Source organism: Embiotoca jacksoni, unplaced genomic scaffold (assembly GCF_022577435.1).
Source record: "Embiotoca jacksoni isolate LCO1_2020_lvr unplaced genomic scaffold, fEmbJac1.0.p SCAF_10, whole genome shotgun sequence".
In the NCBI taxonomy this organism is placed as follows: domain Eukaryota; kingdom Metazoa; phylum Chordata; class Actinopteri; family Embiotocidae; genus Embiotoca; species Embiotoca jacksoni.
The window spans coordinates 20,355,840-20,382,581 of NW_027185230.1; the positions used below are offsets into that span (position 1 = coordinate 20,355,840).

The window sequence follows — 26,742 nt, forward strand, 5'->3', positions numbered from 1 at the left end:
CACACTGGATAAGATCATAAAGTGGAAGCCTTCATCAAGAGGATGAGGAGAGCTCAGATCTGTTTGCTTTATCTCTGCCTTTTTTCTTTGTTCATTTGTAATTTAATTATTGGCCATTATAAAAAGATATTAATACATCTAACTTCTGATTTGGTTACCGTGGTTTCATCTCGTTTTAGATTTTTACTTTGACAACTGCTGTTGTCCATGACTCCAAACCTCCACAATGAGCTTTCTTTGGGCTTCACTTTTATAATCGGGATTAATCAGCATTGTATTATGAACTCCAAGACAGGGTCGGCCCGACTACTGACCAATCATATCGCTGGAAATACGGATTGGTGATAAGAGTTTACAATAAAGTGGCAAATAGGCCTAATGAAGATCAATACAATTTTGTATTGATCAAGCATTGTTCCAAGAGTAGCATGTTACAAATGGGTTTTGTAATTGCACAAAGATCGGGCTGCTTCATCCCATCAGGACTTCTGGTTTTTCATTCCCATTTCAGCTCAGAATAAAAGGAGCCTGAGTTGAGATGACCCTGCTTCCTGGTTTGTTTCCTGATGTAGCCCCGCCCCTCTGATCTCCGCAGGTATTGTTCTCTCTGATTGGGTGTCTCACTGAAACCTGAAGTGACTGCACAGCAGGTTGGACCACACCTGAGAGTTACAGCGTTGTTCGACGCTGAAATGGAGGATTGGATGAAACCGGGGAAGATCTCCTACCAGCGGTGGAGAAGTCCTGAGCTGCGGTAAATGAATGATGAATGCTTGAATTCTTCTACTTGGTTCAAACATGTGTGATGCTTGATGACAACATACTTTTAAGAAGCCAATCTGTGCGGCTGCGTTTACAAGCCGGAGTGTTGCCTGAAGGCTGCGCATTTCCTCGTGCAGACACGTTGATGTTACGATCAAGCTTTTGTGCCCAATAATGTCTGAATGTCTCTTCTGTGCGCGGACATTTAGGGGAGAGGCAGATTTGATGGGTCACACTGAGGACCAGGGCACCGACAATGAGATCTGCACAATAGCTTCATCAACAGCTGAATCCGACCTTCCAACGGAAGGTTTGTACATATTATTGATATAATCTGTTGACTGTGTCGGCATCAGCTGATCTGGAAGTATTTCGTTCATTTATGGAAGTAAAAGTGAAAATATCACAATGTACAATTTCTCAATTTCAGGTTAAAGTACTGCTTTCATATTTTTCTTAATTAAAACTGTTGACAGCAAAAGTAAAAGTAGCCTACTCATTTGTCATGTGGCCCCCATCGGTGTTTTGTTATTATGTCATTGCACAATTGTTGTTGACTCATTATTATTTTAGTAATAGTACTTATTAGTGTCTTATTAATATATGTGTTGATCGTTTAATCGATGATGCATCATATCTGATAAACTGATGGAATGTTTTGTAGGTAAAATTTTAATTTTAAAACTAAGTAGAACATATATCTGTAAAGAAGTTCAATATTTTTCTCTGAAATTTTGTGTGATAGAAGTATAAAGTAGCATAAAAATGGAAATGTTTAAATAGAGTTCAAAAAGTGACTTTGTGTCTTTGCCTTCCATTAATAAGAATAAACTTCAGTGAATTACTTTTCTGTGCCTGTTGAGATGAGATCTTTTTGATTGTATAATACCCCATATTTTATTTAACAGCACTGATCCGTGCACATTTTGATTCTTCAAACCCGTGTCTGCAGGTGACACTAAACCTGCAGTGACTCACTTGCCTCCTTTACAGAAACCTTCACAGTAGACGATGCTCTGGAGGCCATCGGCTTTGGGAGGTTTCAGTGGAAAATCTCTCTCCTCACTGGACTGTCATGGGTAAGAATCCTAAAACTTGCAGAAACACCTTCTCTCTGATATCCACATGCTGCACATCTCTTGAGCATCGCTGTGCCTCAGATAGGAGACGCCATGGAGATGATGATCCTCAGCATCTTGGGCCCCCAGCTGCACTGTGAGTGGAGCCTCCCCAGCTATAAGGTGGCGCTCATAACATCGGTAAGGTCCCTTTTGGTGCCTTTCTACAGCCGGTTGATTTTGTAATGTGTCTTAATGTCTGCACTAAGTAACTTTTCTCTTGTTTTTGCATCAGATAGTCTTTGTCGGGACGGGGATCAGTTCACCGTTATGGGGGAGTATTTCCGACAAGTACGGCAGAAGAGTAGTGAGTGTCATATCTGGGTTTTTCAAGCATGATTTAATGATTTTTGTACAGTATTTCATGTATTTCCTGTTCGTGTTTCTATGCTAAACAGGGTCTGATGATTTGTATGTGCTGGACTCTGTACTACGGCCTGCTGAGTGCCTTCACTCCAGTGTACGGCTGGCTCCTGGTCCTGCGGGGCCTCGTAGGTTTTGGTATCGGAGGAGCCCCTCAGTCGTAAGTTCCCGTCTTCCTCCATACGTGACGAGATGCCTTAAGATTCCTAATATCTAAGAAAATACTGCAACAAACTTTGAGTCTCTCTTTAGGGTGACACTGTACTCAGAATTCCTTCCAGTGAAGGCGAGAGGCATCTCCATCATGCTGATTGCGGTACTGTCAGGATTTTGTTTTTAATGAGGGACTTTTACTTTATACCAGAGTTGAATCTGCGATGTGACTGAGTGAACTGGTCCTGACCGATGTGTTTGTGTGCTTCAGGCTTTCTGGGCAATCGGTGCTGTGTTCGAGGTCCTCCTGGCCTTGTGGATTATGCCCACTCTGGGCTGGAGGTGGCTGCTCGGCCTGTCCACCATACCAGTGGCAATATTTGTTTGCTTCAGCTTTGTGAGTGTATTTGAAAGTCTTTGAAATAAATCCAGCTGAAGTCAAACACTCAGCTCACTTCTCTGTGTTCCACAGTGGCTGCCTGAAAGTCCCCGTTTTGATGTTCTGACAGGAAGAATAGAAAAGGCCACGGCGACGTTAAGACGCATGGCTAAAGAGAACGGGAAGGACATGCCTCGAGGGAAGATGGTCGCTTATAAACAGGTGAGCTTAAAGATGCATGTTGTGTTCTAAATGTTTTCATCCAATGTAATGATGAAATGTTTATATTAACACATACACCATCTATTTTTGTCATTTTAATTTCACAGAATGAACGCGGACGGATTAAAGAGCTCTTTTCTCATCAGTACTGGAGGACGTCTCTTCTTCTGTGGTTCATATGGTCAGCTTGAGTGATAGATTTTCTGCTTTATCCTTTCTATCAACAGCTATTTTCATGAACGGTGGTTATTGCATCGAAGATAACCAACTGGGAAATGATCTGGGTTCACTGTGTCAGTTGGTTTGTGATCATTTGACTAAGTTCAGATTTGTTTGGGAGTGCGCCCCGGTTCACCTAAAGCTAAGGGCCTTTTTATCTTTCCCTTATCTCGATGAGTGTTGAGACATTTTGTTAATGTTGAGCCAGTTAGTGTTACAGAAGTAGTGACTTGTATCCAGCAGGCAATATATTGCAGAGATGGTTTTGTCTTGTCTCCTGTGCATGACGGGCAGCTGAAGGCATTTGGAGCAACAGCTGACATGTATTCCACGCTTTATTTTCAACTTGCACAACTTGGTTTCTTGAAGACTGTCTTGTTATTGTGTCAAAAGGTTTGCGAATGCCTTCTCCTATTACGGTATTGTGCTGTTGACAACTGAGCTGTTCCAATCTGGAGACGCATGCGAGGGTACGGAACAACTTCTTTTTCAAGGATCAGCTTTCAACATTTGTCATAATTTGTCTCGAACCGGAGCAGATACCCCAACAAAACTCTTCTCCCTTTTTATAGTGACACAAGGGGCCAAGATTGAGCCGAGCTGCAGTCTTGAATGTAAATATCTAACATCAGCTGACTACAAAGACCTTTTATGGACGACCTTGGCTGAATTCCCAGGTGAAATGCTCCTTATTTGCATTTTCTCAGAAGTGTGGTGTCCGATTTAAACTGTAAGGTTTCATGAGGCCGTTGCCAATAACAGCGCGAGCTCACACACAGAAGGTGTACTTTATTCTCTAGTAATTTAACCATTAATATATTGAAAGTTTCCTCGAAAGTGTTTAATAATTTGATACTAATTATAGAGAAAGTAACAACACAATAGTGACGTTAAAAGCATCTTTAGATTTGCAGAAGAATTTCCTTGAAAGTATTGTTTCCTAGATAAATATTTATTCGTCCCTTGTTTATCATTGAAAACTGCATTTTACAAATATGTTGGATTGTATGAATTCCTTCAGACAAATTTATGCTCTCATATTTTCCCATGTTCAAATGAACGTGCAGTGTTTTGATTTAGAGATTACAATAGTTTAGTAATTAATCAGCTGGAAGTGTACTCGTTAAACTCAGACTTAAAATGAATGAAAAAAGCTTTCTAAGACGTTATTGGAAAATTATTTAGAATTTAAGATCAAATAAAATGAATGGTCACCAAAATCTAAGGCAACAGAGAACCAGTTTCTGCTGAAGTTCAAAACCAGATGAATCTTGTAACTGTAACATTTCTGTATTTATAGATGTAGTTTTATTTTTCCCATTGAGGATCCATAAGTGCAGGTCAAACTTTAAAAGTTTAAAAAGCATATCTGAAATGATGTTTAACTCGTGTCACATACTGTACATAGCACAAGTACTACATTTAAATCTACATGATAGTAATTGTATCCTTTTTAAATGGAGTTATCTTGTTGATATAATCTCACGAATGTCTTGACCCAACAAAGATCCAGAAAAGTGCATATTAAGACAAAGTCTGTTGGATTAAAATCTATTCTCACTGTACCTTTCCAGCTGTTGACTGCAGCCATTTATTGTTTGTTTTCCATGTTTGTTTCAGGTCTTTTAGTCATCCTTTTTGCAGTTGATTATATCGGCAGGAAGAAAAGCATGGCACTGTGCTTCTTCATGTTTTCCTTGTTCATCCTACCATTATATGCTTGTATTGGGAGGTAAGTTTGCTGCTTCTAATTTGTCATATTGAAACAAAAGTAATACATTAAAACAATGAGGTTGATCTCTCACCCTGCGTTTCTCTTTTGCTCATGTAGAGTAGCTCTTACAGTCGTTATCTTCATTGCCAGAGCCTTCATCTCTGGAGGATACCAAGTGGTTTTTGTTTACACACCAGAAGTATGTATCACTTTAACATCTTTTTTAACACACCATTTCTTCAGGAAGCTGACTTGGACAAAATGTACTCTCCTTTTTTTTTTTTTTAAATTGTAGGTGTTCCCCACAGAAAACAGAGCGTTGGCAATGGGGATTTCCAATGCGATGGCCAGAGTGGGTGCCCTGATTACACCCTTCGTGGCACAGGTATGCAGAAGTCTCAGATTTTCATTTTCTTTTCTTTTTTCTTTTCATCACATGTTGATAAAATTCTTCAAATTCTTTCTAAACCTACAACAAGCTGCAGTGTTGATAACACAACACCAGATTAGAGTTAGAGGATTGAAAAAATCCAGAGGATTTAGGCTTTGGTGAATAGAAAGGTTTTTGTAAATCAACTATGAGTTTGAGGGCACCGCTTCACGAACCGAAGTGTCGTGAGGGACATTTGAGACGGTGACAGAGATGTTTAATGAAACACAAGATCGTCATAATGATAATTATGAAGTCAGAAGACCACGTGTATCTGTAGTTCAGTTTTTAATGGGACAGTCAGGATATGGTGCTCTGAGTGTTGGACAGATTGTTCTGACCCTGTTGGAGGTCATCGGGATTGAAACGAGACTTTGAAAGTTGGAGATATGAGGTTTTCCATCTGCAGCAGCAACAGAGTGATGAATTAAGTTTCATTGAGTGTAGAAATGTCTGGCCCTGTAGAGTATTGCAATGTGATGTCCAGTCTCGCTGCAACAACTTTCACTTTCTGAATGTCTTCCACTTATTAAACACATCCCATGTATTTCCTTCTTCATAAACAATTTGCAGAGCTGACTTTACTTAAATTCTTTTAATCCTGTTGTGGCATTGTGCAGAACTGGAGAACGGTGTGGCTGCAAATCTTTATAAAACTTGCCATTTTGAACGTGTAGGTTGTTTTTGTTTCCCATTGCAACTGGGATTTTGAAAACCGTAACACACAAATAGCCTAAGAGGAGGAGGAAGTGGACTGAAGGAGTTGTAGCAGGTTTATACGGCACCGTTGTTCTACACCCACAGAGTCCGACTAGCATCTGTTAGCTTGCAACTTCTTCTTCACTGCAATTGCTGCATTTCTGGCAATGATATACTTCCAAATACATTCTGTGAAATAGTGTCAAACCATTGGAAGGATTTTGCATTGTAGCCTATCACTCACATGTTTGTGCACCAGCATGTGCGTCCTCATGTACGCCATGACGGTGACCTATTCATAAAATAACCGGACCTTTGCGTTCCTAGAGGTCAAAACTCCTTGTGGTACTTGCGTATGTACGTTTGCACAACAACATTGTGACTCCTCGTGATGCTGTTTTTGCAGATTTAAAGTAGAACATATTTACAGCTTTCTCTGCGCACCTCCTCCGTTTCTGTGTCTTCCAGGTGATGCTCAGGACGTCCGTGTATTTGACCCTGTCGGTGTACTGTGGCTGCGCTCTGCTGGCTGGCGTTGCTTCCTTGATTCTGCCCATTGAGACGTTGGGAAAGGGTCTGCAGGAGTCCAGTCCTGACCGGCAGGCCGGAGGGCAGACGACCACCACAAGCAGCCAATCAAATGGTACAACACGCTCCACAGACCAGCGGTAGTTCAACCGGGAAAAGTTCAAACGTAAAATAAAGGAGAGAATGTCGCCGCCCGGATTCCTGCGGACGCCACGTTTGTCTGTTTAACGATGAAGTGAATCATGTGAGCGCTGATGGGTGAAGAACAGCAGGGGACAATCTCATTCCAGGATAATTGAGGGTAGGCCTAATGAGAGCGGAAGCACTCTTGTTCTTGGACTGGTTTGTTTATTCTTCCATTCAGGCCATGAGAAGCAGCACAGGGACATTTTGGGAAGCAATGATGCACTGAGCAGACTCTGCTTGACACGTTTTAAACCTCGCCCTCCAGAGACTGAGAATTAGATTAAATGTTGGATAAAATTGTGTCTTGTATATATTTTTATATAAATCTTTTTGCTATTGAAAATTTATTTTGTAAGTAAATCTCAATATTGTAATTTATTGTTCCTATTATCATGGCTTTACTAACCCTTGTTGCAGCTTCTTAAATTTGAATGAATATCTTTGGAGTTTGTTCTGTTGGTTTATTAAAACATGGACAATTTTCAGCAGACATTTTTCACTATTGTCTGCCATTTTATTTTTTTTATAAAATAGTTTCTATTCATTAAGAAAATAACTTGTAGATAAAGCAGTGATTCAAATAATCATAGGTACAGCCCTATGACAGCTAAACAAATACTACTCATGAAATCTAAATATTCCTTTAAGCTTCCAAAAATGTGAAAACATTTGGTGCTTTTTACTTCTTTAACATCGTAGTACGTTTTATATTTTGGGGTTTTGGACTTTTGTTTGGACAAAAGAGGACAGCTGATGACATCACCTTGTAGCCAAAGAAATTGTAACGTCCATTTTATTTATATAAAATTTATATATACACGATAACATTAACTTGAGAAAATTCTGCGGAGTAGTTGATTAAAAATAATTCGGTCTTGATGAACGATGTGTCGTCATCGCTCATAACGAGAGCGGAATATAATATGAGCAATATTTGTATTTGGGAGTTCCTAGTCTGGCCTGTCACCTTGACAACATTGGCCCAATGACAGCGCACACGCGAACTAGGCCAGCCAATCACAGGCCTCCGCCAAAGCTGCATGTCATTTCTGCCCCCCTTGCAACCTGCACCGTGTTTTGTTTGTCTGTCTGCGCACCAGCGATGAAACCGCGGGGTCTGCTGGCTCGCTACAAACGGAGGAACTCTCTCATCACTTTCCGCTCATGAGGACTCCGGTAACCGCAGAGGACGCACGGAGCAGGACCGAACGGGAGCACCGGCGGGGCTGTGGAGTCAGGTGCCGCTGGATGAGAGTCTGACTGGGCATTTTCTCCCCGGTGACAGAGACAATCTCAGCGGCGCATCTTCCCGGATAGGCGCTCCTCTTCCCCTCCCTTCTCCACTCCTGCAGCCCACCGACCATGGCCCTGGTGACTCTGCAGCGCTCCCCCACCCCCAGTGCAGCATCCTCGGCCAGCACGACCAACAGCAGTGCGGGGGAGGTGAGTGGAAAAGCCGGGGCTGGGTCTTTGTGTACGCGGTATGAGGAAACGCCTGCAGGAGCTTCTATCAGCGGCTCGGTGGTGAACATCCTGCAGGAAGGCTTAACCTGACTTCCGTCACAGCACTGCGCGTTATGAACTTGATATCGTGTTGCATTGTTTGTGGCAGCGGATTTGTAAACAAAATCCTGCAGAGGGGGGAGGGGGAAGGGGGTGGGGTGGGGTGGGGGGCTGTTGGCTTTAGCTGTCAAGACAAAGTGCTCATTTTGCTGCTGCACAAACAATTTGCTGCGTTGCACTCAGGTTGCTCTCCCTCCTTGTTTGGGGGATTTTATTTGCAGTAATGCAGTCAACAGTGTTGGGGGGAATTAAAGGGCTATGTCAGCTATTTCTTTAGATTTATGTCCCACCATTCACTCAATGAACTTTAAGATTTCTCAGAAAAAATGAGAAACACAATTACATCATAAGGTGTCACATGTTTTCTGAAATACCACGTGGGTCTTTGCCAGCTGCAATAAACAGTCAGTTATCCATTGCCTATAGACTAGTCCAATATTTACATCCCATTGAAAACATCCACTTTTCTGAGGTTCAGCTCCAGCCAGGTAGAAGTAACACTGACGTTGTGGAGTTTGATGTTTGGAACCAAATCTAAGTTTTACAGCCCAGTGAAATCATTACATCAGTGTTAAATCTCCTGTTTCTAGTTTTAGGAAAGTGGATTATGTACTCTGAAGTAGGCTGAGGCGCAAAAGTAAGCAGCAACATTTGCCCTTTGAAGATAAGTGTGTTCTTCATATCACTTTCAGTATTTACACACTTCTGCAAGTCAGCAGGAAGAAAAGGTGTGTGTGATGTTTGGATGTGTTTTTTGCTGAATTCGTGCTGTTTGAAGGTGTCCTAAAGATTTAGCTGTGGGCTCTATGGGACATTCATAGCAGATGAGATCACAACACTGAGCTCAGAGGACCAGCAGGTGGCGCTGGCATGCTTTAGTCCCACTGCAATGTCCACAAGAACAGCTGTGGTTCTGCTGGACTGCAGCAGAAAATCGAACATCTAGGAGAATAGAAGAAGAATAGGAAATTGTGAAATCCTCTTTGACTCTTGAAGAATATTATGGCTCAGTTTTTACAACTAAAATTTTTACACATTTACTTTTGCAATCTTTATATTCTGTGTTTTGTTTTTGTCTTTCAGGATTTTGGAAGTGACGATGACAGGAAAAACAATCAGAGGTGAGACTGCTTTAGGTTTAAAAAGTCATATACTTGATATAAGAAACCCAAAAGGTTAGAGTTTCTGCCGTGGAAGGTTTCTTGGTTGCCGTCTGACCCGACAGGAAGCGGCTGTGTGGAGGGCAACAGGACGGGGAACCCTTTCCACGAGGAAGAAACACACAACACTGTCCTTATCTGTTTTTAGTGTTTTGTGGATATTTAACTGACTTAAATTATTTGTAAAACACTTTGTGTGACCTTTTTGAAAATGTTATACAAAATAAGATTTGACTGGATGGTGAGACAGGAAGTAAAAACCGGTCAAAACGACATGATTGTTTAGTTAATGAAAGGATGTCATCATGAAGAATAGTACGTTTATTTCTAGGTTGGTGTTTTAGCAGGTGGCTCCTTGAATATTCTAATTGGTTGTGTTTCTATGAAATTCCTCATGCACAATTGATAATATACCATAATAGTTATATAATTGGAGCAAGGATTTATGCAAAAGTAGCAAAGACAGTTGTCTTACTTGGTAAAAACACGAAGAGGATAAATTCAACTCTACCACTGCGTCCACTTCTTTGGTGAATTCATAGTCTTGAATGATTTGCATGCAGAGAATTAAATGATCAAAGAACCACTTTCTTTTGATGATTTAAAATTATTTTGGCAGGTGTCTTGTCCTCAGTCCTGTTGGGCTTATTAAGAACAGTATATTTTCTCTAATGGCTCATATTGTCTAAAAAGCGCCTTGAAAAAAAACAGCCGATTGAACCTGACAAGTTTAAAAAACATGTTTTTGTACTCAGTTACGTAACAAACTGTTGTCGCGCTCAATCACAAGAATTCTCTTCAATCAACCCGACGTCACAAAATCACAACGTGTGTGTGTGTGTGTGTGTGTGTGTGTGTGTGTGTGTGTGTGTGTGTGTGTGTGTGTGTCACAGCTCAAGCGGTTATGTCCTGCTTTGTGTTTTTTCTGTGGATATTCTCAGATATTCATCAGTACAGAGTCTTAATTTAGAATTCTACATGTCAAACTTGAGACTGATGCCAAGCAGCGTTTCCAGCGCTGCCCACCACCGCGCTGAACGATGGTCTCGTAGTGGAGTGTTGCATCGCCAGCTGATTGCTGAATCACATGCTGTGAAGAGGAGATAGGAGCCCAATCTGAGCAGACCTGGGGTGGAAGCTTCAGGGCTTCAGGTGGAAAGAAAGCTTGTGGGAGGAGAAGAAGGAGGAGGAGGAGGAGAAGAAGAAGGAGAAGGAGGAGAAGGAGGAGGAGAAGGAGAAGGAGGAGGAGAAGAAGGAGGAGGAGAAGAAGAAGGAGGAGAAGGAGGAGAAGAAGGAGAAGAAGAAGAAGAAGGAGAAGAAGGAGGAGGAGAAGAAGGAGAAGAAGAAGGAGGAGAAGGAGGAGGAGAAGGAGGAGAAGGAGGAGGAGAAGGAGGACATGCCAGACCGACACAGACACGTTAAACCAAAACAGGGCTGCAGTCAAAAAGCAGGTGTAGCAGACAGACAGAAGGATGCTGATTCAGTGAAGAGGGCTGTTGGACTTTTTCCAAAGAGACAGTAAATAATAAACCCAGCAGGATGCATCTCGTCGTGAAATCTCCACATAAAGCCGTGTTCACCGTGCTGCCTCACTTTGTGGAAAAAGCTGCTCTGACTCGGACGGAGATCTGTCGCATGTAAGTTCTCACACCAGCCCGAACATGAAGACTCTGTCATGGAAACTTATTGGAGACACTCAGCACGTATCGCAACAGTATGGGATGTCTGAAATCTGTGATTAATTCAATTTAACAGCATGAAACCCAACATTTGTAGGACAAGACGTGGTTTTAGAGATATGCATACAGCTTGAATGCTTCTAACTAAATGAGTGAGGATTTTCTCTGGTAAAGCTTTCAAGCCGTTGCAGTGTAAATTTGTTCAAGGAACGTTTTTCTTGTTACTTCAGCACATCAAGCCTTGTAGTTAGTTTCCTCTGATATCTCCAACTCATCTGTCTTCTACATAAACTTGAAAAGAAGCAACGCTAGCACATAGCAGAGGAGCTGAAACAAAAGGCCTTGTGATGGTCCCACGCAGTCGTACAGAGAGGAATGAGACGACGGTTAAACAAAGCTGCGGTCTGTCCCGTGTCCTCCTGCATGCTGCGGTGTTCATCACAAAGTCACGACCGAGGACGGCGTCATTCAGCACAGGTTGGATTGGAGAGGAAGTTGTAGAGAACAGACCCGATCAGGTGGAGTCTGTTCATCATGCTGTAAAAACTGTGGCTGGAAAAGGTGCTGGATCAGGACTCTGCTGACTTTCAGTCCGTTGAGCCTCCTGTCCTGCTCGGTGAACCCGTGAGGACGGAATAAGTGCACACCTGCACACGGTATCCTGACTGCAGCATATTGATGTCCTGTGATCATAAAACTTTGCTCATTGCAATTCAAGGCAAGTGTGAACTCAGATTTGACTAAAATGGTTTGTAACATCAAGGAGACTCATCTGCCTCAAATAAAAATAAAAACACGGCAGTTTTAACAAAAATGTCAAGTATTTATTGGTTCAGCTTCTTGTTTTTTGAGGCTCCTTTTGAATATATTGAATAACTTCGGGCTTCAGACTGTTCCAACAAAACAAGCACTGTGAAAATGTCACTTGAGAAAATTACTATTTCTGTAGTTTTATTGAAATAATAACAATCACCTAATCAAGAAAGTCATTTTCAGATGAACTGCTAAAGAATATGAATTACTTACAGCCCTAAATTTTACACTCTGTGGACATTCAGAACTTTGGATTTGGGTCGCGTCATAATAACAAGATATTTAATATGAAGTGGATAATTTTGGTAATTTTGCTTTTTTTTTTCAATTTCTTTTTTTTGTTATATTGAATCTCCTCTAAAAAAAAAAAAAAAAGAGGGTTTTGATCAAGTATGGCCAAAGTCGACATGTTGGGACAGCACTTTTCTTCCATTTTCTGATTGTTATTTATTCACTTAATGAGGGAGTAGGAAAAATTTCATAGAAAAAAATCAAGTGTTCCTGAAGAATATCTGTCACATGGAAGAAACACCTCGAGAGTGATTGTGTAGTTCAAATCCACTTCACCAGAATTGTTTGTGCTGTGTTGAAAATCCTTCATGAGGAATGCTGTACTGTCGACAATTTCTTCTTCCCATTTCAATCTAAAGCAGAAATAAGATGGTTTGTGGGGAAGTATGGAGTCAAACTACAGCATGTGTGAGTGTTAGGGTGCGGTTTCCACGAGCAGGTGGTTGGATTGAACTAATTTCACACCGGTCAGTTTGATATTTGTGACTTTAAGCTTGACATGTTTGAGCTGGTTAATGAATAGTGACTGAAAACGAGAGCCAGCTGGACCAGTCGCATCACTTCCATCCATCTTGGAATGAAACTGAAGGGAACATCCTCATTTGCCTTTGAACAGAACGAGGAGAAACACTGGAATAACCACTGGCCTTGTGAAATGCTTTTTTAACTCGCCTCCCCTGTTGTTGGATTTCAGGGTACGATTGGGGCATCAGGAAGAATAGTTCAACTGTTTAAACATGGCTGAAGTTTGTCACAACCTCAGTGGCACTGAGTTTCTTCTACACTTCTGCTTCTTCCAGCCTCAGTGAGAGCTTCTTCATGGTCAAAGGAGCCGCCCTCTTCCTCCAGCAGGGCGGCAGTGCCCAAGGACCAAAGACCCCGACCCACCACAAACATGCAGGTAGGAACAAAACACAAGAAGTTGTGTCTCCTGTTCTTTTACCCAGAAACTCTGCACAAACGAGACAGAAGAAAAACTGTGTTAGGAAGCATTACTTAGTTTGGTCTGACATGAAGTGATCTGGAGTTAAACACCAGGAATGCAGATTCCAGGGTTTAGATTGGACTTCATTGAGACAAATCCTCAACAAATTTCTTCCCACTGGGAAAGAAAGCCAACGATGAATGAACAATAGACGAAGCTGAATGTTCAGTTTGTAGATGACCTTTTTTTTTTTTTTTAATTTGTTAGGAAGTCCAGAAATGGTTTCTTTTGTCTCCACTGAAGCTTGTGAGCGATTAGATTGAGCAGCATTTTGTCTATATTGCTACTCTGATTTTAGTAATACTATTCAGCTTATTATTGCTTGGTAACATAAATTATGCAATGCTCATTACAGCAAAGGTAGGTAGGTAGGTAGGTAGGTAGGTATTTACTTTATTTATCCCCGAGGGGAAATTTTTTCATGGTCATGGTAGTAAGAAATCCTCTCTTCTGCTGGAATATTTGTTACTTGACCAAAATGTCAGATGTCTCGTTCAAATGTCCAGATCGAAACTTCTCGTTGGCCTCGAAGCAGTTTGGCTGATAAAAAAGCTTTTTTGGGCTGAATTCTTCTACACGTCAGGAAACGGCTGAACTACATCAGACTATGCTTTATTTTGAATTCCTGTGGACTCACTCTCATCCGTCTCAATGTTTCACATCCAGGTGATTTACCTCAACATCTGCAGGTCATGTTTAAGATCCTCCGGTCTGAAGATCGCATCAAGCTGGTCAGTTTACCTTCTTAAAGTAGAAAGGTGCTTTGGTCTACAGTCTGTGTTGCTATGCATGTTCTTTTTTTTTTTTTTTCATTCAATACAGAAGAAATGAGAGATGTGAGAGTAAATTTGTGATTATCACGAAGACCTCCTCCACACAGATGTGTGTTTCGTTTGTTCACGTGGACGTTTGACCTTCACTCCTCAGACTGATGTATGTCAGGGCTCATCTCACTTTTATCTGCTGAAGGGGAACAATTTCTCTGCGCTCACCTTAAGTGTGAGTTTGCACAAGCAGAGGTTTGTGACATCACATCTCATTCGGAAGTCAATAAGCAGATCACACGTGTGATGTGGAAACTTGAAGTCTTCTGCATTGAAAACAGTATTTTCAGGGAAGTAAGACACAGCTTGTGTTTGAATGTTCAACATTTGAAATGAACAACACCATTTTCAGTAAGGGAGAAGATTTACGATGCATAGCAGAGATTTTTATATCTGGAAGCGTGTCTGGAGGAGATCTTTAGTTTCAAGCTATTTTATTTACTGTGTCTACTTCCTCTCTTAAAGCAGGAGTATGAAAATAAAGTCAATTATACTCGTATTCTTTGTAATGATAAAGTGTATTAGGAGTGTGTTGCTTGGTGATTCTGCCCTATAAATAAATTGGTCAATTGTTTGAGGAAGACCAGAATGTTGTGTCGTGACATATCGAATAACTGTGATCCAACAGTACCACTAAATACACCAAATGTAGTTTTAGTAAAGTCTGTATTTGTTGCGCAGGCCGTGCGGTTAGAGAGCGGATGGTCGGATCGAGTGCGTTACATGGTCGTCATCTACACCAACGGCCATCAAGACACAGAGGAAAATATTGTCCTGGGAATGGACTTCACAGACAAGGACGGGTAACTAATCTCTCAGCAGTGCAGCCATACTTTGTGTACATTTAAGGCAGATCATTAGATTTCTTAAAATAATTTCTTTACAATCTACAGTAAAAATTGCTCTATTGGGATGGTGCTGCCACTATGGAGTGATACCAACATACATCTAGATGGAGATGGGTAAGTTTCAGTGTCTTCTTTCATGTCAGATGGAATAGTTCAAACTTAAATCAATATAAAGAGCACAGAACTATGACTAAATTGTAAAGGCACACTTGTCATTGTGAGGCAGGAGTCTCTAATGCTGCTCATGTTCACAGTCACAGTCATGTTTTGGTTGTTCTCTGCATTGTTGGATTTACTGCCCACCAGTGGCAGAGGAGTGAATTGCAAGCATTTGTCAGTGTGTGTGTGTGAGCACAGTTCTTGCTGACCTGTTAACATTGTCGCTGGAGGAATGTTCCACTGTTCAGAGTCCTGAATAGTCCCGTGAGCCCCGTCCAGTCTGTGTTTACATCCCCTCCTCATCTCCATCCAGACTCAAACTGTTCTTCCTCCTCTTCTTCCTCACCAGAGGCTTCAGTGTGAACACAGCGGGGCGCTCACATGTCTTCAAGCCTGTGTCTGTGCAGGCCATGTGGTGAGTGACTTCTTCGTGTTCACCTGTTTGTGCTGCTTCATAAGAACAGCAGAGCGTCCACACAGGATGAATGTTGGCTCGGCTTTCACGCAGTCAGAACACTTTCTGGAGCATCCGAACCACCTTCAAGACATGTTTTCAGATCGTCTATGCTCATATGTTGAGGTTTATAACAGTCGGTGGGAATACAGATGGACGGTACATTTCTTTAGTTCAGTAAACAGAGAGACATTTTATGACTGTTCGATGTGAAGGAACTCTTTGCTGAATGGTGAGATGAGCCGAGTTACCTCAATGTCTCAAGTAGAAGCTCCACGAAAAGGTAGAAACTTGTCCAACTTTGACTATTTTCTTAACAAACAAATACAAAATGCCAACAGTTGTTTGTCATTCCCACCACATTCATATACCAAATATGTATTCAGTACTATGAGAAGTTGTGATTCATGTTACTGCTTTACTGTTTCTGTTATGCCTGCGTGTGAATAAGAGGACTGGAATTTAATCACATTTCTTTGTTGCTAATATTTGTGGCATTGTGGATATTCAGGTACATGTAAATCACAGCAATTACAAAATATTCTCCTTTTTGTGCTATAGATTTAAATGAACCAGGGTATTTTCATAGCACACAGACATAAAGACATCTATCAACTTGGCCCTGACAGCTAGAGGTGAAGTGTTGTCACCCTAAAACTGCACTATCAAATTATGCTTAATTAAATACAAAAAGTCATATTTTTGTTGGTTTCATAGAACAACAAACACATAAATATTAAATTATCCCTCCCATTTAAATGAATTGTGTTGAACTGGGAATATCTCAATGCAGCTCAAAAGACACCAAAAATTACAGTCTCCAAAATGACCATTTAAATAAATGCATATCTCTGTCACATTAAATAACACCAAACCATTATAATCTCTCTGAAAGTAGGATTTATTGCTGGGCTGTTTTATACTTAATGCTTCGCCTGTCAGAGGTTTTAATGTTGTGGCTGATCGGTGCATGATTACAAATTTCCACTATGTTCATCACTGTGATGACACTGGTCCAAATTTGATCATTCACATGCCACCTGCTGGTCATCTGTTAGAATTACCTCTAAAACAAGTATGCCTTTTTTATTTTCCCTTCTCTCGTCATCACATTACATCCATCATGCTGGTGGGGATTTTTGGTGGTTGACAGTTTTTGCTGTGTGTATTCCTGCAGGTCAGCCCTGCAGGTCCTCCACAAGGCATGCGAGGTTTCACGCCGGTTCAACTACTTCCCAGGGGGCATTGCCCTCACATGGATGGCCTTCTATGAGAGCTGCATCACCTCGGAGCAAAGCTGCATCAATGAGTGGAATACTATGACCGACCTGGAAACGACCCGGTCGGATTCTCCCACCATGTTCGTGGACCGGTGAGACGACACAGACCACAGAGAAACAACAGCAGCAGTTTTAGCTCAAAGAGAAATGACATGAAAGATAGCCAGGTGGCCATTTTTTAGGCATTCACAACACTCACACCTGGTTATCATGTACAAGAAAAGGCGACAGAAGAAGATTTTAAAGACTTTAAAACAGACTTCATGTCTGATTTCAAACCTCACTGATCAGATCAGCTGAGTTCAGACACGAGCGGTCTGTGTGTCTTTAGTCAGTCTAGTAGACTTCAAATCTTTGGACACCAGCTGTTCCTTTGATTCTGCTCTTTGTCTTCATCGGTGGAAACATGTTTCATTGTCATGCTAATGTTCATTCAGACAGCAGCACTGATGTGTTGACTCATTACGTGCAGGCCGACTGAACGAGAGCGAACAGAGTGTCTCATTAAAGCCAAACTACGCAACATCATGACGTTTCAAGACCTGGAGAACATCACCTCCAAGGAGGTTAGTGCCAAATCAGCACCTCAACAGTGTGTCAGTGGTCCAGATCTTTCTAAGGATAAGATATTTGATTAAAAATTAAGACTGTTTTGGTTGTTTTTTTCCATACCGCTAAAAACATTTAAAGTCTTCTAAACAGTATATGTAAAAGGGATTTGACTTGCTCTCTCAGGCATTTTAACTAAAGTATTACCATCAGACTGCTTGTGGGAAATGCTAAACGGAACCTTTTTCAGGAAAAAGTAAATGTTTTCACGTTAATAACTCGTCCTCAGATCCGTACCGAGCTGGAGCAGCATATGAGCTGCAACCTCAAAGAATACAAGGAGTTCATCGACAACGAGATGCTTCTGATTCTGGGTCAGATGGACAAGCCCACGCTCATTTTTGACCATGTTTATTTGGTGAGTTTGTTTTTTGTTTTTTTTACTCTTTTTATTTTTTGCTGCCTTTACATGTTTTTATATTGCACTGTTGTCTTCACTTTTCCTCCTCACTGATACCCAAACACTTTCTCTGTGTAGTTTATTTTTGCCTCAAATACAGTTAACAATAATTCTCAGCAATTATTCTGAATTAGTTTTGCCTCCATTTCTCTGCAGGGATCCGAGTGGAACGCTTCCAACCTGGAAGAACTGCGTGACTGCGGGTGAGCTGATACAAACATGTTTTCATGTTTTGACCCTAAATATTTTATTGCTATACAGTATCAAATAAAACACTGCATGAAATGTGTTGTTATGTGCAAATAAACTATATTTATTTCTTGTCTTGGATTAACTGGTAGATTAATTAACTGGTTCGATGCACTTGTCTGTTTCAATTTAACACAACTTAAATCTGTTGTGCTTGATACAAAGCTACGCATTAAACCATTTTCAAGACTAGTAAAACCATGTGTTGATTTTCAAATGCTAAATGAATGAAAAATGTATCCAAGACAAAGTCTTGACAAAAAGAAAGTGCATTTTCACATACAGGTGCTGAAGTGTCAACGTGCTGGAGCTGTAACTTCCTGTTAGAAACAGAAATAGAACTGCACAGTGTATTGATCAAGTGGATTTTATAAATTAATATCTCAATCATACAGTTTAGACTTTGGCAGAGAAAGAATAAAATAGAGCAGCAGTGAGATGAACGTGTTCTCGTTTTGCCTGCAGAGTTGGTTATATTCTGAATGTGACCAGAGAGATCGACAACTTCTTCCCCGGGATGTTCTCTTATCACAACGTCCGTGTGTACGACGAGGACGCCACCGACCTGCTGGCCCACTGGAACGACACCTACAACTTTATCGTCAAAGCCAAGTGAGACCCGACACATAAAAACAAACCCGTGATCTGTATGCAGATTAGAAACTGTAACACCAGGCTGTTATTCAATCAGTGTTGGATCAGAGGTTGTACAGGAGAACTGGGCTTCAACAGCTTTGGTATTAATAGTCATAACTTTGAAGTCATCCCAGTTTGACTGGCTCACATCAGACATTCTGTACTGGGATTACGATCACACAACATATTTCTCTTCCACCCAAATACAAGATGTGGTTGCGAGTTGTGCCAGTAACAGAGATGTGAAATGGTGCTATCTGTCTGGTTGCTATGCAACAATCTAACCATATTAACCTCCGGTAAATAAAAGATGTTTGCAAAACTAAAATGGGAAAGAGCCAGTGGAGTCCTCGTAGCAGAATTATGAAAATCATGTCCATAAACAGATTTTTCTGCTAATTTATTGGATTCAGCAAAATATTTCATTTGCACCGTATCATCAACTACATTCATCCAATGGGATGAACGGGATTTTTTTTTTTTTTTTCTGTCCAACAGGAAGAATAACTCCAAGTGCCTGGTGCACTGTAAGATGGGGGTGAGCCGGTCTGCCTCTACAGTTATTGCCTATGCAATGAAGGAGTTTGGCTGGTCTCTGGAGAAAGCCTACAACTTTGTCAAGCAGAAACGGAGTATAGCTCAGCCGAACGCTGGTTTCATGAGACAGCTGGCCGAATACGAGGGCATCCTGGACGCCAGGTGAGCAGCTTCACCGTTTGCTCAGTTGCCTGAGGTCACCTGGGTGCTTTTTTTTAAAAGCTGGGAGTGATAACACACATGCTGCTGATGTGAAGGATTGTTATGGTGCCTTGTGACACTTTCTGTATGTTTTCTTCACATGCAACCCAAAGTCTGCTTTGTCTTCACAGTAAACAGCGTCACAACAAGCTGTGGAGGCCTGAAGCAGATGAGGAGGGATCAGGTGATTTGCAAGCCTCTGGCCACTGTACTGGTGGAGAGGAGACACCAGAAGCATGGGGAGGCTGTGGGGCGTCTCCCTGCAAGGGTATGGGTCTGGAGATGGAGCCCCTCGACTCTCTGAACTATAATTATTACTTCAGACGTTTGTCAGACTCTGCACTGGACAGTGAGCCCTCCACCCCAGTGCGTGGTCCCCCTCTGCTCGGCATGGAGAGAGTTTTCATTGAGATTGAAGATGTTGAGAGAGATGCTCTACTGGAGGACGAGGGTTTCCCCATGGCCCATTTAGCCCTGCCTGGTGAGGGCACAGCAGCTCAGACCTGCGGGCGCCTTGATCCCCTGGAGGACATGAGACTGAGGCTGGAGTTCAGCACTCTGGAGGAAGAGGATGAAGAAGAAGCCAAGAAAGAGGAAGCCGAGATGGCGGCCTTGGCTCAAACACCTGGAAATTCAGAGGGGAAGAAGGCAGGGGAGGAGGCTGAGAGGAGTGAGGAGAGCCGGTTAGGTTTAGCCAACCTGAACACCAACAACAGCAACCGGCTGGCTGCCAAGCGCAGCTGTCCTGCAGCTTTTGATGTGAGTTCAGAAAATATATTTTTCTAAAGTGGTAAAGTTATGTTTTGTAATTAACGATTTTCATGTCAGAAGCAAAATGATGAGCTGAACATTTTAAATATTGTGTCTGTTACTGCCACTGACATTAAACCATGTTCTGTTTTTCCTTTGAATCCATTTAGGACAGTGCTAGCACAGGAAACCCTTTAAAAGTGAAGCCTTCCTACCAGTCCTGTAAAGACTGCATGCGTCTACCACAAGGGCGGCGCTGTGACCGTCCAGCCGGAGGCCGCTCCCACCGCCTTAACCCATCCCGCCACTGCACTGTCCCCACCATATGCATAGATCCGCCAGGGACCAATTTTGGTTCCACCACAATTGTGCAGTCCCTGCCAACCCCTGCAGCTGTCCCCCCTAACCTGGTCCAGCCCTGCGCTCACCTCTACCGCTGTGCCACCTGCACCCCCGGTGTCGTATCTCTTCCTCTAGACAACCGCCGGAAACCGGTGTCACCCATGAACTGTGAGGAGATGCCTCCTGATCGCAGCTCGGTGGAGACGGAAGACATGGACGAACCGCAGGGGGGCGACGTGGGAGAACAAGTATTGAGGGACAGTACTGAGGCTGACGGTTTAAAGTTACAACCTGGTGGCGCCGTGGAGCTCCCGCAGCAGCCTCTGGCCCAGCTGCAGATGCCAGGACTGGGGATAGAATTTGGTCTGGAACTGATGCGACAGAGAGCGGAGCAGCTGGAGAAGCAGCCCAACATGGCCATGGAGGGCCAGCTACCAGTGGAGCCTTAATAAAGAGGCTCGAGCACAGATGGAACAGAGGAGACGGCAGCTCACCGCTGCATCCACCACTATGATGGCTGTGAGATATGAGATGACCGCTGCCGTGGTGCCGTACGAGAAACGAAGCTCTGCGCTGACCTCTACTGTCTTGGCCTCATAGCTCCATTTTAACCAGCTGCAGCAGCCCTGTGTGCCTCTCCGGAGAACGCAGTCATAGACGTCTGGAAAAGATCCAGACGATGCTGGTTGTTTTCACCATGTGCTAAAAGCCCGGATGCTTCTGGCCAAGTGGGGATGGAAAACTTTGTCCTTCATCTGTTCCTCAGATTTGAAACGGCCTGCTCCATCACACATGCAGGATCATCACGCCTCCCCACATCCCCGTGGAGATGAGCACTATGCTGCCATTTTACCTTTGACAGACAGGTTTGGTTAGACGGTGGTGGTTTGGGAGATCCAGTTGTTGCTCCGCTCTGATTTTCAGAGGGTGCTATATTTAGCACATTGATGGTGATGAAAAGAAAAATCCCTGAAGTAACATGCTTCTGTCGGTGTAGCGTGTGTTTTAAATCCAACTCATCAACAGCATTTATGAGGGCGCTCTATAAATACGGAGCCTGTTTGACAACTTCCCGTCTCCTCCTGTTACCACTGAAAACTGAATCCTCACTTAACGTCACTTAGGTTTTTCCCTGCTGCAGCTGCTTTTGCATCATGAGAGGGCATTTCATGTGAAAGCATAATAATTTTTAAAAAGGATGTGACCATTCGCGAGCCTTTTTATGCCTCTTTGTGAAGCGTCGTACCTCGGACCACAAGCATCTCAGACTGTTTTGGTCAAAGACTGTTTTGTTCTCTCTGCACAGTGGCTGGTTCATCCAACCTCCTCCAATAAACTTAATGTAATCATGTACTTAAAGCGCTCCGTTTAGCCCACGCATGACTTTACAAAACAATCTTCATGTTTGGATGGAAAAAAAAAAAGTTCTAGTTGTCTTTAAATTTCACAGATTTTTGGAAATACCTAAAAAAAAAAAAAAAACTACTTTTGGCATTTAAATTTGTCATTATTGATGACACTGTAAATAACAACAAAAGGTGCAATCATTCATCAGATGGATGATAAACTGATTCAACTGAATCTAACCCCTCTTTTTATGCCTGAAAAAATGACAAGAAAAGACATGACAACATTTAGATGTTAAGAAACATGACCTTAAATTGAACGGATGTGACCCAAAGCCATATCATGTTGCCATATAATCATACCCAGTCTGTATCTGGGTAGTTACTGTACGCATCTCGGAGGCTCCCGTCATGAACATGGCTCACCTTCTTGGTCACTTATTAGAAAACCTTCAGCTACCTTTCGCCTAAACCTACAAATATTTGCAAATGCGCACTAATCATATGTAGATTTAGTGCTTGAGCACAACTCTAGCATCCATTCACACAGCACACAGACATATTTCAGATCTATAGCTGCAGTACATTTAATCCAAATTCATTTGAGCACAATAAAGCAGAAATAGAGATGTCTAAAATAAGAGAAATCGACCATATGCTTCAAAGAAGTAGATCAGAGGAGTCCATCTCTGTATGATGTTGTTTATTTGATCTAATAATCCTCAGACAGTTTAGAGTCAACACCAGGTGATGCTATAACTCTGGATCATGAACTACTCTGTCGTAAACAGTACACTGTTACTATTATATACAAATTAATTTACAATACTCAACTCGAAAAAGTGACCAGCAATATCAAGACTTCTGCGACGCCTGGATCACACAGGCTCAAATGTTTGACTTTTCATTTTTTTACATGTTCACACAGACTGAGGCATATATTTCAGTTTCATACAAATTGTGCCACCAATCCAAAGTTGCTGTGCCACAAGGCGTTCCTCCGTGAGTGTTTCTGTTTGGTTGCTGTTGTGTTCTTCCTGTGTTGGGCACGCTGGGTGTGCTCCAACGGGACTGAATGATGCCCGTTTGTATGCAGGAAAAGCACATGCAAGTCATATTACTGTGTTTAAAGATCTGAGGGCTTCAGGAGAAATGAAAACTGTGCAAAGAAATGAATGCAAATGATTTGATTATCTTTAACTAAGAGGTTATTGTGTATTTTTCTTTTTTAGATTTTGTTCTTTTCGTTAATGAGATCAGTAGAAAGTTCGACAAAACAGAACATCTCTGTTCCTTCTCCTCTCTTCACTAAATCTGAGGGAGCTGCAGGTTTGCTCCACAAATTAGATTCAAATGTTTTGGTTTTCCCTTCAACCTTTTCGTTCCCTCACGTGGCCATAACGTAACGTAAGGCACTTAAAGACCGCTGTTGACATCCGCCAACACCACGCGTTGGAAATGCAACCATTTCAAAATGAAGAGGCAAGCTTGTGAAAGGCTGTAATAGATAGAATAAATAGTTTGCTATTTTAGGACATTTTATTTGCATATATTCCACTATTTAATTGAAAAAGATTGATACCACTCTTATGCATGCAAGTATGAAGCTATAACCATCCGCCATTTAGCTTAGCTTAGCATCAAGACTAGAAATGGAAAAACAGCCAGAGTGCCTCTCTCCAAAAATTGACCAGCACTTCTTAAATTCACTAATTAACATGTTATATCGAAATTCTTTAATCCGCATGAAGACAATGTATTAAACAACTGGTCATTTATACACTCCATTGAGTCGGTCCAGCCGTTTCCATTCTTAATGCTAAGCTAAGCTAACCAGCTGTATGGCTGTTGCTTCATAACTTACTAACAAACATGAAAGTGGTATCAATCTCATCATCTAACTCTCAGCCAGAAATCAGGATACTTCCCAACATGTCAAACTATTCTTTCGATCCATCGTACGAGTCCAATTGAAGCCAGTTGTTCTCGGTATGCCAACGCTCTTAACGAATCCTCGCTCAACGTTTGCTTCTTTACCGCTTTGTGTTTTCAATTTGTTTTTGTATTTTAAGTGCCTTAACCTCGGCCTTAGCTCTGTCATAAAGCATCACAGGCTTTGCGAAGTATCTGTGAGCGTGTTAAAGGTCTGGCTTTTTGTACATTACTTCCCCTCACTCCCAATAACAACCATGCTCCTTGCAAATGTATAACTTAGCACATATAATATAATGTATGCAAACGCACAGAAGCTCATCCACAGCAGCCTCCTCTCCCTCAACACACACATACTTGATGGACTTCCATTAATTAATAGCCTATAATAATATTGTATTTGTTTGATATTGTGGTACATTGTATTGGTTCAATAGCTGGCTGAAGAACCTTTATTGCTGGAATGAGAACTTTCATTTACATTAAAATATTAGACAGGATCGATTTGCCTCTTTGAAATCTACCAGTCTGTATATATCTTTTTTTCTCTACAATTTGCCATTTGAGTACATGAGCTTGCAGACGTGGTCAATATTAAGAAAAGTACTGATAATGCTACTGTTTATTAAGTACTCATCATCAGTTCTCGTGGGTTTGTACCACAAACAAAAACAAAAAAACTCTTTGGCTCATCTCTGATTTATGCCAATGTTTCCAGGCTCTGTTAAAACCGTTTGGATTTTTTTTTTTATTGCATCGGTTCCAGGCAGCAGGCATCAACATGACAATCCTACTTCAGAGCCAAGCATCAAGGACATTAAGACATATTGTAATTTAAAAGGGGGGTCCAGGTATTTATTGAGTCTATTTATACAGAGCACAAGTCTGCCCCAAAGCATGTGAGCTTGAGATGAGTGGAAAACGTAGAAAATGTAAAACCTCCCTGCGAGTAAGATTTTCTTGACGTTCATTGTTTTTTTTTTGTTAACTTTCGTGTACTGTACTGTACATTGCCAATGTTCATGTGTGTGCACTTTTTTTTTTTTTTTTTTTTTTTTACATTTTGTTAAAATGGTGTCCAGTCTAATGTTTATCATGGAAATAAATATTTCCTCTACATAATATGTGTATTCAGTTAAGTTAATTTTTGAATGTATCAAATGAGGAAAGCTCAGCGTATTCACAAGAGCTTGTATTTAAGGACATTTGCATCAATATAAAGTCAATGTTTCTTCTTCAGATACAATAACTGGTGAGCTCTATCTCTCCAACATACATGAATGACTGGTGAGTGTTCGTACCAGAGACTTGAAGTGAGAAGTATCATGAGAGAAGCTCTGTCATCTATTTAAATGTACTGTTTGTGTTGATGTCATGCAACAAATCTGTCTGCTTCTGGCCTCGACTTTCTCATTCAATTCAATGAAGGGACAGAAAGCGTTTGTATTGAATTAGTCAAATGAAGTCCGTGTGACATCACGGGGCAGGTGACAGCTGAAGGAGAGATCTCCCAGAAGGACCAGAGCCCGACAGGACGACAGGCAGGCAAGGAGGGCATCCAACATCGGCTCGGTGAGTATCTACCAGCTCTAATCTGTTATTCATGGGACGGTCGATGCTACCGTAACAGGCCGGAAGGAGCGCTCTAGTGTTACTGGTCATTTAAAAGTTAACATTGTCGACATTAACAACAGAAAAGTGTCATGCCTGTATTAATACTGTACACATCTGTACTTAAAGTATAGTGAAATATTATATTCAAGTGAAGACATCGTGCCTCCTCAAAGTAGCAGGACATTTATCACTTTATCACCAAGTCCTACTTTACAGGATGCTCTGAACATGTGAGTCGATTATCTCTCTCTGAATAGCTTCGTGTCCTACGGACCATTTTAATCTGAGTTCACACTTTCAAAGCAAAAACACTATTTTGTTGGAAAAAAAACAATCTATTCTCAGTGCGTACGAATAGTTTGGGCACTCAAAGTCACAAGTCTCCTATCAACTGTACGCTTATGTTGGAGGCATGACAGACACAAGACCGGGGGGGGGGGGGGGGGGGGAGTAAGAGAGAGAGAGGGAGGGAGGGAGGGGGGAGGAGAGAGAGAGAGAGAGGAAGAGGGAGGGAGGGAGGGAGGAGAGAGAGAGAGAGGAAGGGAGAGAGAAAGAGAGAGAGAGGAAGAGGGAGGGAGGGAGGGGGGAGGAGAGAGAGAGAGAGGAAGGGAGAGAGAGAGAGAGAAGGGGGGATTTCACAAGCCAATGTCACAGATGCCTCCCACTGCTGCCACTATAACACATCCATCCCAGAATAACACTTTAGATCCACTAATGCTGCAAGTCGTTGGGACTGTCTGCCTCAAACCAGAAACCGAGAGCTGTGTAGTTGATGAGTTGGTTGGTTGAGATGAAAGCTTCATTATATGGAAAGAAATAATGTTGTTTCCCAAAATCTCCTCAGATTCAACTAATTATTCATTCATTGTAACCTACTATTTAAACCGTCATTGTAACATTGTAACTATTCTTTAACCAGCACTTTTAGATACATATATGTATACATATACATATATGTATATATGTATATATATATATATATGTGTGTATATATGTGTGTGTGTGTATATATATATATATGTATATATATACATATATATATATGTGTGTGTATATATGTGTGTATATATAGACACATATATGTGTGTATATATATATATATATGTGTATATATATATATACACACTACATTGACTAACAAAGTTATTGTATTTTTTAATTTCAATTATATTAAAAAAAAAAAAAATGTTTTCTTGGTAAAGCTACTTGAATCTTCCCACATACCCAGGTGCCCTGATGGGGAGAATCCAAACTCACAATGTACAGATAAATAGGAGCCAAGCTTCAAAGGGAACAG

The 26,742-nt window shown here is 41.6% G+C and overlaps 2 protein-coding genes across 2 annotated transcripts; both read left to right on the forward strand.

Moving 5' to 3' along the window:
• The first annotated feature begins 688 nt into the window (after positions 1-688).
• LOC138212477 (synaptic vesicle 2-related protein-like) lies at positions 689-7,241 on the forward strand. The gene is made up of 16 exons (XM_069172860.1): positions 689-754; positions 972-1,076; positions 1,733-1,841; positions 1,923-2,021; positions 2,116-2,187; positions 2,279-2,403; positions 2,496-2,559; positions 2,668-2,793; positions 2,869-2,997; positions 3,105-3,178; positions 3,610-3,686; positions 3,789-3,893; positions 4,837-4,948; positions 5,048-5,129; positions 5,226-5,315; positions 6,528-7,241. Exons 1-16 carry the CDS (start codon positions 693-695, stop codon positions 6,729-6,731), a joined length of 1,635 nt encoding a protein of 544 aa, XP_069028961.1. The 5' UTR covers positions 689-692; the 3' UTR covers positions 6,732-7,241.
• Positions 7,242-7,806: 565 nt separating this feature from the next.
• ssh1b (slingshot protein phosphatase 1b) lies at positions 7,807-24,953 on the forward strand. Its single transcript, XM_069172875.1, has 15 exons — positions 7,807-8,216; positions 9,420-9,457; positions 13,080-13,180; positions 13,931-13,995; positions 14,770-14,891; positions 14,982-15,050; positions 15,445-15,510; positions 16,727-16,921; positions 17,302-17,395; positions 17,668-17,796; positions 17,995-18,041; positions 18,553-18,699; positions 19,222-19,422; positions 19,593-20,220; positions 20,382-24,953. Exons 1-15 carry the CDS (start codon positions 8,136-8,138, stop codon positions 21,000-21,002), a joined length of 2,604 nt encoding a protein of 867 aa, XP_069028976.1. The 5' UTR covers positions 7,807-8,135; the 3' UTR covers positions 21,003-24,953.
• Positions 24,954-26,742: the final 1,789 nt, after the last annotated feature.